Genomic DNA, 20,262 nt, shown 5'->3' with positions numbered 1-20,262 from the left:
AAAAAGTGTGACATTAAAATTAGGAGCCACTGCAAATCCACATAATTACGGTGGTTATGCATATGTTACTCCAGCACAGGATTCTGGCCTAAATGTTGCACTTTTATCTCAAAAGCATTTCAGGATGGAGTGTATAAGAATTCAAATGTCAACATAGTATAACAACCTGAAATCTAAATATAAAACAGTAACAGGCTGAGATAGGGGCAAGGTGATTACTGCAATTATTTTCCAGAAAAAAAAGATCTCCTAAGATGAGTAGGAGCAGGTCTTTGGAATATACTGGCATAATTATGCCAGATCTGGGGCTACTTCGGAGGATATTTACACCACACTAAACTGCCTGGTGTAAATGAGCCCTATATCTCAGTGCCCTTTCAGACAGCCCCTATATCCCAGGATCTGATCCCAGGTTTTCTGCTGGATTATATGAGTTCGCACTGCCAGAAAACCTGGGATAAGATCCTGGGATATAGGGCTTGTCTGGAAGAGCCCTCAGACATCTACTTATGCTTTCTCTTCTAGAAGAAAACCTGAGCTGGTAGAAAGCTGATTTTTTTCCTTCTACTCTAACACTGCTTTTTACAGGACTCAGCAACTTTGACAAGATATGTGTAGATATCATATAAATTTCAGTGCATAAACATATACAAAAATAAGTTATTCTATTTTCCCCACTTCCTTAGATGTATGTTGGCTACCTAAGATCTGGGCTTGGATGAAGTGGTATTACTTTCTGTTCCTCCTCATCACCATTTGTCTAGAAGAACTGTACTTTAGGTCAGTGGTTCCCAACCTTTTTTTTTTTTTTACCAGGGACCACATGAACCACACTTTGACCAGGGGCCACTCCCCAACATTAGTACCAAAAGGGTTATGAATCAGTTTTTAGTCAACTTTAGATTCAGTTTGGTTATTTGGGGTGCTGATTCAGAAAATTTCATTCGATAGACCACATCAGTTCTAGTTTCTGATACGGAACATATGCTATCCAGTAGTTGCCATCTGCTCACCCACAGAAAACCATATTTAATAATCCAGAGATGATGTGGTCTATCCAATGCAATTATCTGAATCAGCATCCCAAATAACCCCAGGAACAGGCTTAAAAATGAAGACACCAAGGTGCCCCCACTTCCAGGTGCCACATGGAACAGCTCTGCTCAAGGAGAGGGAGGGGGAGGAGAAGCAGCAGTCAGGAGGCTTGCTGCCGCGCCTTTCATGGGTAGTCAGCCTCTTCCCTCCCTTCCCAACATCCTCATTGCCTCAGCATTATAAGAGGGTTTCCTGAAACCAGTCACTCTTCTTGCAATGGTGTAGTAATGGTGAGGCCATGTACCATATTTTAGTTCTTGGGGACGACTGGTGGTCCACGGACCACCATTTGGGAACCATTACCTTAGGTGTTCTCAATTTAAAATAGCATACATGGTGTGAATTTGTTCTTCATGACATTTCAATCAGAGCTTGGAAAAGTTCCTTTAAAAAGAAATTAGAACTCCCTAATTCTCATCCTTTGGCTTGAGTGTCTTACCGGCAGAAGCTGTAATCCACAAAAGAATTTCTCTGAGTTCTGATTTTAGCAAACATTTGCCAGTACCAAGAAAAGGGACCAAAGCAGTTCATTTTTGAGTTCTGAACTGAATGAAGAATAGTTTGTACCTGTCTTTTAATCTTAGTTTGGTAATTCCAGAATTGGTTCCAAATTTATTCTTTGATATGTCATTCCCATACCAATATAGTACTAATATAAACAAGGGGCCCTTCCATACAGCCCTATATCTCAGAATACCAAGGCAGAAAATCCCACATTATCTGAGTGTGGACTCAGGTAACCCAGTTCAAAGCAGATATTGTGGGATTTCCTACCTTGATATTCTGGGCTATAGGACTGTGTGGAAGGCCCCAAGGATGAGAGATCATGGATGTGAAATCTCAGATGCAGTAGGTGTTATGGAAACTCAGGCTGCGGGAGATGTGATGCTAACATGTTAATTCTCAGTATTTTTCATACAGATCAGTGTTTGTTTGTTTGTTTTTAAAAACCCAAATATTTGCATCATGTTCACAACAGCATGCGTAACCAACCATGTTTCAAATTAATGAAACAAACCTACCAATTGGAAACAAATTTGTTATAAATTATCAGTCAACTGGCAGTATCAGAAAGCCTAAGGCCCTTTTCACACAGATGTATAAAATCCACATTGAACTAGATTATGTGGCAATGTGGACTTAGGGCCCTTCCAGACAGGCCCTATATCCTAGGATCTGATCCCATGTTTTCTGCTTTAAACTAGATTATATGAGTCCCCACTGCCAGATAAGAAAACCAGGGATCAGATCCTGTGATATGGGGCCTATCTGGAAGGGCCCTCAGATAACCCAGTTAAAAGCAGATATTGTGAATTATCTACATTGATATTCTGGGTTATATGGCTGTGTGGAAGGGCCCTAGGGCCCCATCTACACTGCCATATAAAATCCAGATTATCTGATTTGAAGTGGATTATAGGGATTACAGGACAGTGTAGACTCATATAATTCTGTTCAAAGCAGATAATGTGAATCACCTGCTTTCATAATCTGGTTTATATGGCAGTGTAGAAGGGCCCCAAGTAGGGTCTGAATATAAGCCAAGGAGATACTGTGTATATTTAAAAAGCTAGAGAAAACTTACTTGGTATCTTCTCATAAGAGCTTCATTCTTTTTCCGCAAAGCAATGATTTTCTTATCCAGCTCAACATCTTTCTGTTCTTTTTTCCGCAGCACGGCATCATCCACAGTAGCATCCTAATATCACGGGAAGGAAAAATAGCTTTGATGAATTTCCACCTATGCTGATAATGCAGGAAACTGTTTATTTTATTTAAACAAAGCAAAGGCAGGTGAGGGGAGTGGAACTCTTTCACTTCTGGCAATGACAAAATGATGAAATGTGGTTTTAAGATACGAGCTCTGCATCTTATTTTGAACGAACATAAAAGAAAGATATGATGCTCCACATTAGACCTAAAATCCAATTTCTCTAAAATGTGTTTCTGGTTTCTGAAGTCAAAAAATATTTGTTCTCTTTTAGAAAGAATCAATGAAACCTGGACAAAAGAAGAATCTATTGAACAAAAGAACTATCTGTGCTAAAGAGCTGATGTGGCTTTCAGAGCACTCTTTGTCATTGAATTGGTGGTGAGCCAGCCCACTAATATCTGGGATGAGGGAGCCTGCCCTGCCCTTTTTTAGGCATTGGATCAAACCCCATCCCCCTTGACTAAGAACTGTCTTGCCAGAAAAGTGTTTCAGGAGAAAGTCACCATTTCCTGAGCTTAGTGTTAAATATCGGAACATGAAATCTCTGCCCGTATTTTAACAGGAACACCTGACTAAATAACCTCTTGCTGGGATTACAAAACTTCCTAATTTGGAATGGCAAATCCTCATGCTTGGAAAATATTTTTTGCTCCAATACTCTCCAACTATCCCACTTTAGCATGAGCAATCCCAATTAATTCTCTGTTGTCCCACTTTTTCAGTTGCCCTTAAAATGTCCGTTTCTCCCTCCTCTCCCCCTGTGTCTTCAATTTACTATAGTTCTTATAAACTGAGTTCAAAGTGCTATGGCCATTTTCATCATATGAATAAAGAAATGAGGAAAGGAAAGAAAGGCCCATCCAGACAGTAGTTTTATTATTATAACTCCCGCAATAAAGGAGAGACTGTCCAGACAACGTTTTGGAAACCCTGGTTTGTAGTGAATTAATTTGACAATGGATTTGTTCCATGCCATCTTGGAAGGCACGGGAATAATTCCACTATTTCTGGTTCTGGACTGCAGAATACTGCAGTCCAGACAGTACCCCCACAATTTACCAGGCTAACTGTGGGAATACCCCCCTCCCCCAAGCCCCCAGACCCCTTAGAAAAGTAATGAATACTTACCCAGCCTCCATTACAGCTTCGTCCAGCTCTCCCGGTGTGTAGAAATGATGCACCAAGAGAGTGAGGGGGGGGGGGGAGAATGAAAATCACCCCACTCTCCTGGCGCATCATTTCTACGCACTGGGATAGCTGGCCGAAACTGTAATAGAGACAGGGTAAGTATTCATTACTTTTCTAAGGGGTCTGGGGGCTTGGGGAGAGGGGGGTAGGGCCTCCAGACATTCTCTCCGGCTAGTCCCGAGAGAATGTCTGGACACCCACCCCAGAAAGCACGCACTTTCTGAGGTGGGTGTAGACAGCCTCCTGGAAACATCTACTTTTTTTTTTAATGTGGATGCTTCTGGGATAAAAGGCTATCTGGATCTGCCCAAAGAGAATCTTTGACTTCCCAGAAATCTTGGGGGAAAGCAAACTACTGCAGCTGCTCCTAGTTTGTGTGCTTCTCTTCATTAATAACTTTTCTCATCTTGAACACATTCTAAAGTCGCTTGGCCTTGCATGTCCTGGTTTTATTTTATGCAAAATTGGAAGGTGTGTTACCATTATAGGTTCCTTATCTTCTAGGTCACATGGTGTTCACATATATCAAGGGTACATATGAATCAGATGAAACCAGTAAGTGGTTATGCTAACTGAGGGCTTCTAGGAGGTGTGGTACCAAAAAAATGCCCTTTTCAAAGTTTATCTGCTTCTGAACCAGATACATTCAGTGCAAATTCCATCTGCTTTGGTTCCTTCCACACAGGCATATAACCCAGAATATCAAGGCATAATAACCCACAATATCTGCTTTGAACTGGGATATCTGAGCTCACATTGCTATATATTAGGCTTGGGCGGTTTCGTTCGTTAATTTCATAATTCGTTATTAATTCGTATTTAAATTAGCTTACGATCCAATATTGAGCCATGCAGGAATAGTGTGAGGAGTAAATTAGATTCGAAACAATTTTATCAATTTATTTCGTAATTATTTCGTAATTATTTCGTAATTATTTCGTAATTATTTCGTAATTATTTTCGCATGTCTGGTGCAAGTTTTATAGTTGTTGTTTGTTTTATCACACCAACAGTCAACAACAGAGGGAGAGGGAAGCTTCAGAAGTTCCCCCTGTCCCATTTGGAGGTTTTTTTAGCATATTGCACAATCGCGTCCGCCATTAACGAATTGATTCGTAATTATACGAAATTTCAAAAATTTCGAAATTTTTAAAAGGAAAATTTTGGAATTCTTTAAAAAAACGAAATGCGGTGGGCCCCTAAAAACGAAACGAGTTTAGAAACAAATTTTTCCATTGTTACCCAGGCCTACTATATATCCCAATTCAAAGCAGATATTGTGGAGTTTTATTCAGCTGTGTGGAAGGGGACTTGGTCGATTGTCATCTCCCATCATTGGAAGAATTATGCTGAATTTACACAAAACCAGAGGGTGTTGCCTATCTACAATGTGCAGACTGTCTTTCACCCCACTGAGAAAAAGTACACTAGAAATGTATAAGTGTTGCATCTGTGAAATGATGTATTGCACAAAATTGCTGAATTTTCATGCTTACATTCATTTTTTAGTTTTAACTTTGATAGACGTACTGAAATAATTTTCACCAGTCTTAAATAACCACCCAGTAATGTATCTACAATAGCAACTGTGGCTAGCAATTGGATTAAAGTTTCAAAAAGCATTCAGATACCAGCATTGTGTTTTGAAGGAAATCTCCGTTAAAAATGATACTCCATTTGTATTTAAAGTACAAATGCACCATACGTCATGCCTTCCAGATATGTTGAATACAATCCCCATGAATTGCTGGTTCAGGAATTGTGTGAGGGCCCTTCCCCACAGCCATATAACCCAGAATATCAAGGCATATAATCCTCAATATGTGCTTTGAACTTGATTATCTGAGTCCACAGTACCATATAATCCAGTTCAATTTGTATTATGGAAGGGGCCTGAGTTGTGTACCCCTTCTACACTGCTGTATAATGCAGTTTCAAACAGATAGTGTAGACCAGTGGTTCCCAACCTTTTTTTGACCAAGGGCCACTTGACTAGGGACCACTCTCCAACTTTAGTACCAAAAAGGTTATGTATCAGTTTTTGGTCAACTTTAAATTTGGTTTGGTTATTTGGGGTGCTGATTCAGAAAATTGCATTGGATAGACCACATCAGCTCTAGTTTCTGATACCTAACATATACCATCCAGTAGTTGCCATCTGCTTTCCCACAGAAAACCATATTTAATCATCTAGAGCTCATGTGGTAGTAGTAATCTTTCGTGGGTATTCAGCCTCTCTCCTCCTGGCATCCTTGTTGCCTCCGCACTTTAAGAGGGTTTTGCGAGAACAGTCACGCCTGTTGCTGCATGGTTTCAAGGCAACAATGTAGTAATGGTGAGGCAGTGGGCCATATTTTCATTCTTGTGGACCACTGGTGGTCCACAGACCATAGGTTCGGAACCACTGGTGTAGACTCATATAATGTAATTGATTTGCATCAAATTGCATGACAAGAGTTAACATTGACGATATAATGCAGTGAATATGGGGCCAAAGTCTCACCCATCTTTAGGACACCAGATTAGAGAAGACTGTTCTCAGAATTGGTTGATAATGAAGCTTCTGGCATTACATGTGACATCAAGTGCTGTTTATAACTATAAGAGCTTTTCATAAGGTCTGCCTTCTCCCACAGCTGTGTCTTCGTAACAAAAGAGTTTTGCAACTTGATGAATTTTCCTGTCAATTTTGTAGAACTGGTTTATATTAGATTTGGCTCCTACCTGACCAGAATGTTAAGGCTTGCTACAGATTTGCATGTACTCTCGATGTACCTGAATTCCATGTTTAAATAGGAGAGCTAGGGTTTGGTATGGACATATGAACATTGGAATTACAGCAACGTGCATTCTTGAAGGCACACCTGTAATTTTCCTTGTTACAAAAACAGCATGGAGCAGACAAACCACATTTTGTGAGGACATGAAGCACTCAAAATCTGTGCAGAGGGGGTCATACACAGCATGATCTATTAGGATCACAGGAAGGTGGTTGACATCAGATCAGACCTTGGGTGGTGATGGAAATAAAGTTCTTAGATATAATTAGGTGTCTTCTTCATGCTCTTGCCTTCAAGTCATTTTTGCCTATTCTGGGGTTTCTTAGCAAGATCTACTCAGAAGGGTTTTGCTCCAAGAGAGTGACTTGCCCGAAGACAGCCAGTGGGTCTCCAAGGCCAAGTGAGTATTTGAATACATATTTCCCAGAATCCTAATCTACCACTCAAACCAAACACATTTATATAAAATGATTGGGTATCTCAAAACTATCCTATTGAAGGTGGCTTCTGGAAATACATGTTCATATGTCAATAAAGCATATGACCCGAGCAGCTTCCTTGGCTTTAGGTGAAAATGAGTAATGGAGTTGTGTGTCATCTATGTACACAACTCTATTACGCAGATGACATACAACTCAGGGGTTTCATGTAGATGTTGAAAAGTATGGGGGATAGAATCGAACCTTGCAGAATTCCACAGGCCAATGGCCAGGGGTCAGAATTGTTATCCCTCAGCACCACCATCTGGGACCAATTCTCCAGGTATGCGTGGAACCACTGCAAAACAGTGCCTCCAAGTCCCATCCTGGAGATACAGCCCAGAGGGATACCATGGTTGATGGTATTGAAAGCCACTGAGAGATCCAAAAGAACCAAGAAGGATACACTTCCCCCTGTCTAGTTGTCTGTGGAGTTCATCCACCAAGGCGATCAATGCTGTCTCCATCCCATGACCAGGCATAAACCCAGACTGTGATGGGTCAAGATGATTGGTTTCATCCAAGAATCTCTGGAGTTGAGTAATGACCATTCTCTCTAGAACCTTGTCCAAGAAGGAGAGATTGGAAATAGGCAGATAGTTGTTTAACGCAGAGGGATCCAGAATTAGTCTTATGACCATCATTTTCAGGCAAAATGAAATTTTCCCCTGTCCCAGAGAGACATTGACAATCCTTGTGATTCACTTGGCCAATAAGGGCAAGGGTCTAGGGTATATGTGGTCACACTCACAACTCCAAAAGTAGCAGTCTTTTTGCTAAGATATATACAATTTCCTTGTGAGCACTATCTTCATGGCCTTTGTCTTAGTACATTCGGATGCAGTTTCCTATTCCTTTTGTCAGTAATTAGAATCATAGAAACATAAAGTTGGAAAAAGACATCTAGCCTCATCCCAACCTGTCATGCATGAACAGACAATCAATAGCACTCCCGACAGATGGCCATCTAGCCTTTGCTTAAAAACCTCCAGAAAAGGAGACTATCATATTCCGAAGCAGCGTATTCTACTGTTGAAATCATATGAAAAATACATTTTTCTGGAGGCAATCCTTTCAACTGGATTGGAAGTATCAATTGGAACAGAAAACAGGATGGGGCTGGAAACCAAGACCTGGCCTGCTTGAGCCTCTTATGGTATCCCTGGAGAAAGTAATAACCTGCCAGCATGAAGCCTGAACAGAAGCAATTGGACCTAGCTTTACTATTAAGCAGAATCAGGGGAAAACCTCAGAAAGCAAATACTAAGGAGCCGGGAAAAGGAGCCAAGTTTTGGATGATAGAGCAGTGTATGCAATGTGATCTGACCCACACTCTGCAAGACAACCTGTGTTGCCTTCCAGAGTGGCAGAGAACGTATGGTAGTTTTCTCACAATCTTTTAAATAAGATTCTTTGCTCATCTAATAAGTTTCTCTACATTGAATAGTAGTGGTGAATTGATGCTATCTTATCCTTCAGCTCAAGCAAGAAAATATTTTGGGGCAGCACTGGGAGCAACAGTGTTAATAGGGAAAAAGATATACTACAATATTTTGCTGCAGATTTCACATGATGCTATTATTTTCTATGGCTACAGCTACCATTTTGAATGTAACTTATGGCTCAGGGTCTTAGAGGCAAAAAAGTAGAAATACTGCTCAACTGAATATATCTGCTGACATTTTACAGATGAAAGACAGGACACATGTGGCAAAATAATACCAGGGTGTGGACAAGAAGGAAAAAACATTACTCCAGCAGTTTGCTTTTGTCAGAGCGTACTAAAAAAGGTAAATTCTACCCTTTCTGCTCCTTCTGAATTACTACTTTTGCACTTTGAACTCATTTTTCGGCAATTATAGCCACTTAACGACAAAGTGGAGGAGGACATTTCAAAGGTAAAGGCAAATGTTTCCCCTGCCATTAAGTCTAGTTGTGTCCAACTCCAGGGGGTGGTATTCATCTCCATTTCTAAGCTGAAGAGCCAGTAATGTCGGCAGACGCTTCCTAGTTCGTGTGGCCAGCATGGCTGCATGGAGCGCTGTTACCTTCCTGCAGAAGTGGTACCTATTGATCTACTCACATTTGCATGTTTTCGAACTGCTAGGTTGGAAGAAGCTGGGAGCTCACCCCACTCCCTTGATTTGAACCACCGACCTTTGTTCAGTAAGTTCAGCAGCTCAGCAGTTTAACCCACTGTGCCACCGGAGGCTTAAGGACAAAGTGGAGGAGGACATTTCAAAAGCAGCTGAAAAAGGAACGAGAGCATTAATTGGGACTGTCATTGCCAAGTCAAGAAAGCTGGAGGGTATGATGTCATCTTTTCTATCAGGGCAGGGTCTGGTTATGGTGAGTGCCAATAGGAGGTCTGTATTTTCATAGAGACCCAGAGACAATGCCTTTGGTCTAGCATTAGCCTTGCCACCAGGCGTATTCCCAAAACTCACCCCCCCCCCTTACACATCCAGCAGCAGCAACCACCAGGGGCGGCTCGTCCATTACGCGAAGTAAGCGGTTGCAGAACACTTTTTTTGCCAGGGGCGCAGAGGCGCCTCTGTAAATGCCCCTCGACCGCCACTTGAGGAGCGCCCCCTCAGCTCACAACAGCCCTAGCAGTCCGGGGGGAGTCTCAACTTTCTTGCCTCGCTGACAGGAGATCCTCTTCCCAAAGGGGCTGGGCCCTTGAGCCTCGCCTAGCCCCTCTCATTCCTGCTCCACCCGGCCACCGGGTGCGCGAGCAGAGCCGGCACTCAATCGTTCTCCGCGTTCGATCCCTTCCCCATGACCGGCTCCCTTTCCCGATCCCCAGCGTTCCACCCGCCTCCTCTCCTCTCCTCAATCCGCGGGTCGGCCAAGGGGCGGAGCCGCCGCGTCTGGCCCACTTCAGGTCCGGAGGCGTGTCTGAAGACCCCGTCATGCGCACTAAATGTCGCCTCTTCTCCTGACTTTCTCTTCAGCCATTGGGACCAAGAGAGAGAGGGAGAGGGAGAGCCCCTCCGGCTGGAGGTATCTCCCACCTCCGCTCCCTCCTTTGTTTTTGCGCCTAACTTCAGGAAAGGTGGGCATCTCCAACTCTGTCTCTCTGTCTCTCTCTCTTGGTCCCAATGGCTGAGGAGAAAGTCAGGAGAAAAGGTGACTTTTGGTGCACACGCCGGGGTCATCAGGCACGCCTTCGGACCCAAAGTGGGCCAGGTAAGGGAGCAAATGCGGCAAGTGTAGTTACTGGGATGTATAGTTCACCTACAATCAAAGAGCATTCTGAACTCCACCAATGATGGAATTGAACCAAATATGGCACACAGAACTCCCACGACAAATAGAAAATATATATCAATGATTGGTTGGGGGGGGGGGGCGCCAAAATACTGTTTGCTTACCATTGAAAATTACCTAGGGCCGCCTCTGGCAACCACCCAACTGAATTGGCCCAAAGATGCAAAGCAGCCGGGTGCTGATTCCCTGGTGAACACTGACCATCCCATTGAAGCGCGGTCAGCATTTTTCTCCCTGGCCTTAGCTGCTGTGCTGCAGCCAGCTAGCCAGCTGGTCAGTCAGTCAGTCTGTGACAAGATAATATTCCTGCTGCCAAGTTACTGGAAAGAAAGTTGCCTCTGTTTCTGATCTGGATGGAAAGTGATACTCCTTTATGCCATATCACACTTAAAACTTTCACAGGGAGCCAAGCACCCATGTGCTACACAACAACAGGAGCAAGTAAGTTAGGTATGGCTTTGGCCCAGCAAACGTGCCATGCCTGTGAATCAGAGAGCCTTCCTGGTTGCTTGGAAAAACAGAGAGGCCAACAGGAGAGGAGGAGGGGAAGGGGAATCTGACAGGCACAAATATCATTCTCTATTAAAGCACAATAAAAAGAGGGATTGAACAAAACAACAGGAGCTTTACAGAGACTGTTTATATCATATACCTACCCCCTAAAGTTCACCCACCCACTGGGTGAATGGGAATTTTTAACCGCTCCTGGCTTTGGCGAGAGCGTATCCCTGCATGCTTTCAAAGTCAGCTGTTTATGATATGAAAGACTCTGAGAAAAGCAAGGCAAGGCTCATGAGAGAAAGGAAAGCTGGGGGATGGGAAGTGAAGAAAAGGAAAGGGCCTAAAGCCAAGGTTTCTCTGTGCCGGTTGCCACACAAACTCCCCCCATGAACACTCACCATCTTTGCACTGACCATCACATTCCCCAGTTTTGAGATGGGAAATATCTGACATTATCCAGCATTTTGGTGGGATTTCTGCTTTGTTTTTCATTTCCTTCCCCCATCTCCTTGCCCTCCATGTGGATAACCTCACCTGTACATCTCCTGAATGACTGATACAACATATAACCTGTGGTGGGGGAAAACATTGTTTTTGCCCTCCCACATCCTTCTGATACCTTACCGCTGACCAAAAGCAAGATACCCCAATCCACAATGCGATCTTTTTAACAGAGGCAAGAAAGAGAAAGAAGTCATTGCTTGGCTTTCTGAATGCAAGAATGACTCCCCGACATCCCTCCCAGTTATGACAAAGGCAGCACTCACAGATCGGTGCATTTTGGACATCAGAGAGGTGAAGCTCGGCGGATTCCACAGCAGAGTTAAAAGAGGAGAGCCATCAGTCGGCCTTTCTCAGTACTGGCTGCACAGCATACAAGATCATGTTTTGATTACAAAAACCCGGTCTGGGCTCCCAGCCAAAAGCACTGGCTGCCTAATAGACGAAAGCAGAGGCAGGCAATCCGAACGCCAATGTGTCCTCCTCTCCACTCTTCGCTCGCTTTTCTGCAGGGTTGCACCTCTTTGCTGCTCCCTGTGTGGCATGCACTCGATGGCGCTGTGGTCCCACAACCTACATGACAGAACAGGGGAACCCAGGGGGGCATCAGATGTCACATTTGCCCCTTCCGATGGTTTAATTGCATCATGTGTTATACACACAGGAGTTTAGTTTTAATTCATAGCAGCCCAGAAACTGTGATGAAATTGAGACCAAATCACTCCATTGGTATGGATGATATTAAGCTAATCAATCACCAATTTACTCCATCCCTACTGTATGTATGCAGTGTTTCTTCCATGGTTGAGGGCCGGAGGTTTAGCACACCTGGTAAATCTTCAGCAATTATAAGATCTATCAATCAAAAGGTTGCAAGTTCGAAACCCCAGGTTGGCATGAGCTGCTGTCACCCTAGCTCATTGTTTACCTAAGCAATTCAAAAACAGCTTTAGCTGTAATTAGAGAAATTAGGTACCGCTAAAAAGCAGGAGAGGTGTTTTACAACACCATAAAGAAAGAAGATCTGAAAATGCTGAGAGACCAAAAGGAAGGAGGAAGTCCTGACAGCTCTTCGTCATGGAGGATAGAGCAACAGCACCCCCTGGACTTGAGCCCAACCTTCCATGGCACCAAAAGCAGCTGAAACAAACCACCTCCTGTTCTGTCTATCTATTGTCTATACAAAGTGGCCAAGCATATGTACTGTGATCCGCCCTGAGTCCCCTTCGGGGTGAGAAGGGCGGAATATAAATAAAGTGTTTTTATTATTGAGGGAGTCCTGCCAAAATTTCAGATGAGAACTAAAGGGCAATAAAAAGGAGGACATTTGAAAAACAGAGGGCTTTGTTTTTGGCAACATTCTGAAGAGGTTCTCGATTTTTTCAATTATTCTGAAAAGAAGCTGTCCTCTTCAGCAGTACAAACAGTGAATGGAACAACTTCAAAGAAGCCCTGGCTCTGTGCTCCATTTAGTTTTGCCCATAGAAGAGAAACCTAGAATTTGATTAGTAATTCCGAATCGAAGAATTTGACTATATGGTAAATAAGAAAAACTATTTAAATCTGCTTTCTTCTATCATGTTATTACATTCATGTGTATCATACTCTCAAAAAAAATCTGAGCTCAGAAGTACTCTTTAAACTATTTATTTATACATGTCCATCATGTCTCCTCTCAGCCTTCCCTCCTGCAGTTTAAATGTGCCCAGCTCTTTAAGCCACTCCTCATAGGGCTTGTTCTCCAGTCCCTTGATCATTTTAGTCACCTTCCTCTGGACACATTCTTGCTTGTCAACATCTCCCTTCAATTGTGGTGCCCTAGAATACTGTGTCCAATTCTGGGCACCGCAATTGAAGAAAGATGTTGACAAGCTGGAATGTGTCCAGAGGAGGGTGATTAAAATGATCAAGGGTCTGGAGAACAAGCCCTATAAGGAGCGGCTTAAAGAGCTGTGCATGTTTAACCTTCAGAAGAGAAGGCTGAGAGGAAACATGATGGCCATGTATAAATATGTGAGGGGAAGTCATAGAAAGGAGGGAACAAGTTTGTTTTCTGCTGCCCTGGAGACTAGAATGCAGAACAATGGCTTCAAACTGCAGGAAAGGAGATTCCACTTGAACATTAGTATGAACTTCCTGACTGTGAGAGCTGTTCAGCAATGGAACCCTCTGCCCTGGAGTGTGGTGGAGGCTCCTTCTTTGGAGGCTTTTAAACAGAGGCTGGTTGGCCATCTGTGGGGGGTGCTTTGAATGCAGTTTTCCTGCTTCTTGGCAGGGGGTTGGACTGGGTGGCCAACAAGGTGTCTTCCAACTCAATGATTCTATGAGTGGAGTTGGTGGCAGTGGCCCTGGGAGATTTTGAGCCAAGATCTAAAAATTTAACTTTTCCAAGGTGATTTTGAAAAATCTCCGCTACATGAGGCTGTATTTGCACCAAAGAAAAACAAACAAAAAGGTGTGCATGCATACAATACAATACAAGCTTATTGTTTACCTAAGGAGTTCAAAAACAGCTGTGCTATGAGTAGAGAAAATAGGGGCCGCTTAAAGCAGTGGGGAGGTTAATTTATGACACCATAAAAATGTCGGAGAGCAAGGAGGAAATACTACGCTCTAAAGGCTCAGTTTCATAGTGGATGAAGCGACAGCTCCTCCTGTGGCTGAATCCAGCAACCTCCAGGATCCGAAGTGGAAGAAAGTGCTGAATGACCTTTGTCTGTCTGTATGTCTTGTATGTCAAAAGCGGCACTGAATGTTTGCCGTGTATGTGAAGGACGGAATATAAATACTGTAAATAAATAAATAAAGAATATTAACGTTTACCATAGTAAGCTTTTTGGAGTTTTCTATAGAGGTCAGAATTCTCCCCCAACCTCTCAAAATGGCAATTATAAGCTGCTGTAGCCATAAATCCACAATCTTGTCATATGTGCAGATACTTTATAATAAAAGAAATCTTAAGAGAGAGTTTTGAACTCATGGAAGCTGACTTTTTGTAAGTAGATTTATTGCTTTCATGCATCAACAGTAACTGGCCATGGGAAAGATCAGAAAGACTTGTATCATCTTGTCCAGTGCTTTGAAAATTTAAGACGGGCTTTGATTTGCTTCTTTCTGAATTCTACTGCATTCTATCCCATCCCTACAAGCTTTGTAGACTGAGGTTTAACTATCATATGTCATATAACACCCACAAATACTTGAATTTCCCTTTATATTTCTTTGTTTGGGCTCCTGCTAAAGACCTTAAATATATCTTCAGATTGAAACATATTGGTTCTTTTAGTTATTAAACATTGTTTTTCAGCATCTTAGGACATGCTTGTTTTGCAAATGATTATCTGAAGCAGCAATTGCTTTATTGAGTTGTATTGAATAGTCTGAACACATGGTCCCAAATGAAGTCATGTCAACTCTGGGTAGAGAAGAATATTCCCAGCTTTTGAAAATTAAATGCATCCTGTGGGATAGATCATAACCACTGGCTGCATCCTCCTTCAAAAAGTCTGGGTCAAGGGTAGAAAATATGTAAACCTCCAAATGTTGCTGAGTTGAAAATCATAGCATTCTTTATGTTAAGGAGCTTTATGTTATGGAGGGCTGCATGATTCCCAACCCTAATCTAGATCAAGTATTGGAAACCTTTACAATTTCCCATTTGTATTGAACCCCATAATTCCCGAGCAACATCTGGAGAGCTGTGGATGTCTATCCCAAAATCTATATGTTTACAGATCCACTGACTACTTTTTCTAAGACTAAGACTTAGGTTACTAAACTCCAGCTAAAACAAGTCAATAACTCCTTGTGATTAGTTTTGGATGTGTTGTTCTCAGGGTCCTTCTAGGCAGGCCCCATATCCCAGGATCTGATCCCAAGTTTTCTGTTTATCCCAGATTTTCTAGCAGTATGGACTCATATAATCCAGTTTAAAGCAGAAATCCTGGGAGCAAATCCTGGGATATAAAGCCTGTCCAGAAGGGCCCCTAGTCTTTTAGGCCCACATTGTTTCTTCTTGAGTTCTCATGTAGTACTTAACCAGCTGTCTCCTTCCGTGACCACCACCAAATTCTGCTAACTTGACTTCACTCAGATCAGCCTCATATTATTTGATATGTACTTATATTACTGTAAAATAGCAGTGGAAAACTACAGGAAAACTAGGAGTTGTGCCCACCCCATTTCACACTACACTATGTATATGGACTGCCCTTGTACCTTTACATTTGGTTAAAGAATACTATCTGGAACTGAAGTTTACAAATGCCCCTCTCCCAGTATCATTAAATGGGCGACTCATGCCCTCTGGAGGCTTCTGGAAGCACAACTGTCTATAGTTTGGATTATTCTGTCTACCTCAGTGATGGACACTGAGGGCCACAGGTTCTTATTGAATCGGATTGCCAGATCGGGACTATCCAAGGCCTTGGGATTTCTGGGCCAACATGAGATCTTAGGAGCAAAGGCTCTTGTAATTCTGTCATAGGAACTGGGTTCTGATAGTGTTGCAAAAGTGATGTTGCAAAAGGCAGTTCCTGGAGATGTCCTCAAGTGTGATACTTTGAACATCAGAAAAGATGAGCCTGGTCCTTAGATCTAAGAACCTTATTCATGAGCCACTTGTAGGTTGTGAGCCAGACTATTCTGTCTCTTTTTATATACAGTATGGCCCAGTAAGAACCGACAGGGAGCTCTGGCATGGGCTGGTCCATGAGGTCACGAAGAGTTGGAAATGACTGAACAAATGAACATGACCCATATTTGTGGGGTGTATGTTCTGAAACTTCACTAGGATTCATGAAACTGCAGATAATTATGAAGCCTATAGGCATAAAAGACCCAAGAATACCATAAGGACACACTGGAGGACCTAGAAAAAAGCCTAGAGAGGACATACTTTGTCAGATGTGGATAAATTAAACCACTGATATTGTTCCTAGATACTGTACTGTTGCTAGTGCTAAATACCTTCTCTGACTTTCCCTCTTTAGCCAAGTCAAAGCAAAAGAGATACTGAGTAATTCAACTTAGAAAATCTAAGTTGAAATCATAAATAGCATATAGCACAGCTATGCCTACTTATATCACTTGTATGCCCCTGCTTTGCCAAGGCACCCAGAATTCTAAAACTGCTGCTTAGTAACTGACAAATATATGTGTGTAGGTAGCTTCAGGTGGTTTGTCGACTTATGACCACCTTATGAATTCCATTGGGTTTTTAGGCAATGAAGACCCAGTAGTAGTTTTGCTACTTCCTTCTTCTGAAGGTGGTATTCATTGATGGTATCCCATCTAAATACTTCCAAGATTATGCAGGATTTAGTGCCATTAGGGTATTTAGACCTTTCAATAAATGACATACAACTTACTTAATGCCTTATTTTCTATTCATGTTCTTTCTCTGCCAATGATTTGTCCTTAGGGCTGTACTATCCATGGCAGATTCCTGGCACAGATTTCTAACAAGCAGCAGAGAATTCAAGTAGGAAAGTAGGAAAGGGAAGGTGAGCTTAGCTCTTTCCTAATTGGCTTTTTTTCCTGCTGAAATTCACATCTATGAATCATTTTTCCACTTGTAGGGGAACTAAGAAGCTAGTGGAAAGGAGGTCATTTCAAATTGAAAGAAAGGATTCTCCCACTCTTCCCCTCCATTCCTCCACAAAAATTCATGATCCATAACTGCAACACCAGCAGAAGACTGTTATGTGGGTCTCTCTTGTATTATCAGGTTTGGCTCTCAGTGACACAGTATTTTAGATTCGTGCAGTTTCCCTTTCAAATTTTTGAACTATTAAATATCCTTGGTAGTGTTGAAGTTTTCTTTTCTTTGCTTTTATTATGAATAGAAAAATCACATAGAGCCATTGTCCCCCAAAAGAGGACGAGAACAGAATATTTCAGTCTTCATCTCCCATTATTCCATGCAGTAGCAATCCAGCTTTCTAGGTCAAGAGCACTGCGAACAAGGCAGCATATTCTGCCCCGCTTGTTTTGTGTATTGGCAGAAGCAGGTGTCTGAATTCAGCATGTCTGTCTGCCAGCCCAGAAAGAGCTACCCAGACAGTTCATGTTACAGACAGTCCCACTCAGGCATTTGAAAGAATATGTTTCTTCCTCCATATGAGCAAATTCAAAACATAGTGCCCTTGTCCCCAAATGTGTTGCCTCACTTGAGACAAGGGCTTTGTCTCATTTTCACTGGGTTCTTGCCTGGTTGCACCTGGATAGTTCTTGTGTGAGCAAAGGTGTGCTTGTCTTTCACTTGTATTTATTATTTCCCAAATGTGCTTTGATTGCGGTGAGCTTTAGTTCCAGAAATATTGCATTTCTTGAGTAGTCCAAGAGTGTGATCCCTTCTCTTTAAAAAAAAAAGCAACACAAACCTCATGCACCCATAAGACTTGGCAGATGTTGTGAATTATGTTTTGACAAGTGTCACGGATAGGTTGTGATGCAGTTTCTCATTAAAGTGGCATACCTATCTGCATTGTTTACTTACCACTTCCTTCAGTCACATTCTTTCCTTGCTGTTATGTCTTGAGAATTAATTTGCAGCAGGATTTGGAAAGCTACTTTCACGACAAATGGAAGTCTCTGATAGGATGACAGTGTGGAACCCAGTGCTTATTTGTTTTAGCACTTCCCAGCAATAGATAGCATCACATGTGATCATTGTTGCTGTAGTTTCTTGAGTTTTTCAAAATATCCAAGAAGCGGCAACATTTTAAGAGCTGTTTGACAATGGAATATGTGACTCTGGTTGTGGTGGAGTCTTCTTTGAAGGGTTTTTAACAAAGGCTGGACAGCCATCCATCAGGAGTGTTTTGTTTATGTATTCCTGCATGGCAAGGGGGTTGGAATGGATGGTTCATGTGGTCTCCTCCAATTCTATGATTCTATTATTCATTCCCATCATCAAGTGGTTTTTTTATTCCAAAACATGACAGAATAAAGAATGTATCATTTTCTTCTTTCTTTTTTATTTTCAAAGTTATGGTGTATCAATGCATCACTAAAATACTACTTCCTTACTACAACTTTATTATTCTTTAAATAAGAAAATTATCCTTCCAGCCATATGGCCACCTCAGCAAGGTACACCCTGGTTTAACAAATGTATGAGATTGAAGAAATTGCTATATGACACCCCACTCACTGCAAAAAATGGAGGAGTCAACAAACATGGAGGAGTCAACAAACAGCAATACCTGGCAAAACTGAAGGAGCACTTTTATGAGAAGACATCTTCATTACACCAAACTGGAAGAGCCCAGATGGTCTTTTTCTAATGATATAAATTCCCAGTGCTCAATACATTTTGCTTTGCATCGTTTTGGGGCATTGGTAACTGTTTAGAGACCAGAGCCTGATTAATCTTGCATATGTGCATACATAGGCATCTCCATGAGTATAAGCAACCATGTGATTTCCATGCTACCAAGGATAACATAGCCCATACCTTCTTTGAGATGGTGTGTCCCCAAGATCCCTCAGGGAACCATGGAGTGGGCATGGAACTTCCTCCAAAACCAATCTACTCCTATGCCAAAACCACTCAAACTATGGCCAATAAAAGGGAGGGTATCAATATGAGAAAATATCATAGTAGGCTTGATTATCTATCCAAGACAAATCACTATAATGGCATGCAGCTACAGAACACTGAAAGAGAGAAGGTGTGAAGGATGCCAAAGGCAGACTGGCCAGTGTAGAAACAAGGAAGGAGTGTAGTTATGTACAGTAGAAGCCCCATATCTGCAGTGACGAAATAGCATTCATTAACCAGATGTCCACTCTTTGAATACCATAGGATCACCCTGGACTTGGAAATTCCTAGAGCAGTATCCATCCATTCTAGGAATTCACTAGGTCCTCCAGTGTCTCTATAATAGCTTCTGGGGAGAAGCATATCATAAAATTGCCTGGAGGACCTAGAAAGCTCCTTAAGAGACCATTTTCCCCTAGACACAGGTAAATAAAACTGTATATATGGATTGTGTGGTTATGGGGGGTGTCTTTTTCTTTTACCCCAACCTACTGGAGAAGAAACTTGCCATCTCCAGTACATTTGCAGTGAAGCCCACCCTCCAGCACACCTGACTGGCTTCCCAGGAGAAGAGACACAAGAGCCCATGCCAGCTGCACAGACTTCTGGGAAGCTATTCCCATATCAATAACAAGAAGTTTGGGCAGTGGTTTGCTCACACTCACTGGGTCCAGGTAGGTTGAAAGACAATTTGTCGTCTTTGATGAACACAAGTAGATAACAATTCAGACTTGATCATCTATTTCCCCGTTATGGCAACTCTAACATATCCCCCCCCCCCCCCCCAACTCCTGTCTCTCTCTCGTGCTGTTACAATTATGCTTCCATATGCTGGAAATTACAGTTAGACTTCCAGATGTAGCTGGTATGAAATTAATCAATATAAAATTTGGTTGTCGTTGCCAGTATTCCAGCTTTGAACCAGAAACCTTCAGCATTGCCTTCACTCTGATGTTCCTTCAGACGTGGCATCACCAGGAAGCCAATTCAGAATGAGAGCAATGCTTCCAGATCATGCTGGAGTTTTTTGTCCATTTGCTAAATATGTTTTTGCCTCCCAGCTCTGACCAAAGCAATATATCTGCTGCTGCTAAGTCCTCCCCATATTTTGTCCTTGTTTGCATTTCCTACAAGATTCCAAAATGCTCCCTTTCAATCACATAGTGTCCGGTGAAAGGTTGTGAA

At 42.2% G+C, this 20,262-nt stretch overlaps 1 protein-coding gene across 2 annotated transcripts in view; it reads right to left on the bottom strand.

Annotated features, from left to right (window-relative positions):
- Nucleotides 1–12,035, bottom strand: part of CCDC9B (coiled-coil domain containing 9B) — an 80,379-nt gene extending 68,344 nt beyond the window's left edge. For both annotated transcript variants that reach the window (XM_060760313.2, XM_060760319.2), the window contains exons 1-2: nucleotides 11,798–12,035; nucleotides 2,681–2,794 (exon numbers count right to left, since the gene is read on the bottom strand). In XM_060760313.2, the coding sequence (XP_060616296.2) occupies nucleotides 2,681–2,794; nucleotides 11,798–11,818 (135 nt within the window). In that variant the 5' untranslated portion in view covers nucleotides 11,819–12,035. The remainder of the gene's footprint in view (nucleotides 1–2,680; nucleotides 2,795–11,797) is intronic.
- Between the last annotated feature and the right edge of the window lie 8,227 nt (nucleotides 12,036–20,262).

This window comes from Anolis sagrei, chromosome 1 (assembly GCF_037176765.1).
Source record: "Anolis sagrei isolate rAnoSag1 chromosome 1, rAnoSag1.mat, whole genome shotgun sequence".
Classification (NCBI taxonomy): Eukaryota; Metazoa; Chordata; class Lepidosauria; order Squamata; family Dactyloidae; genus Anolis; species Anolis sagrei.
This window is presented reverse-complemented; position numbering and strand designations above follow the sequence as displayed.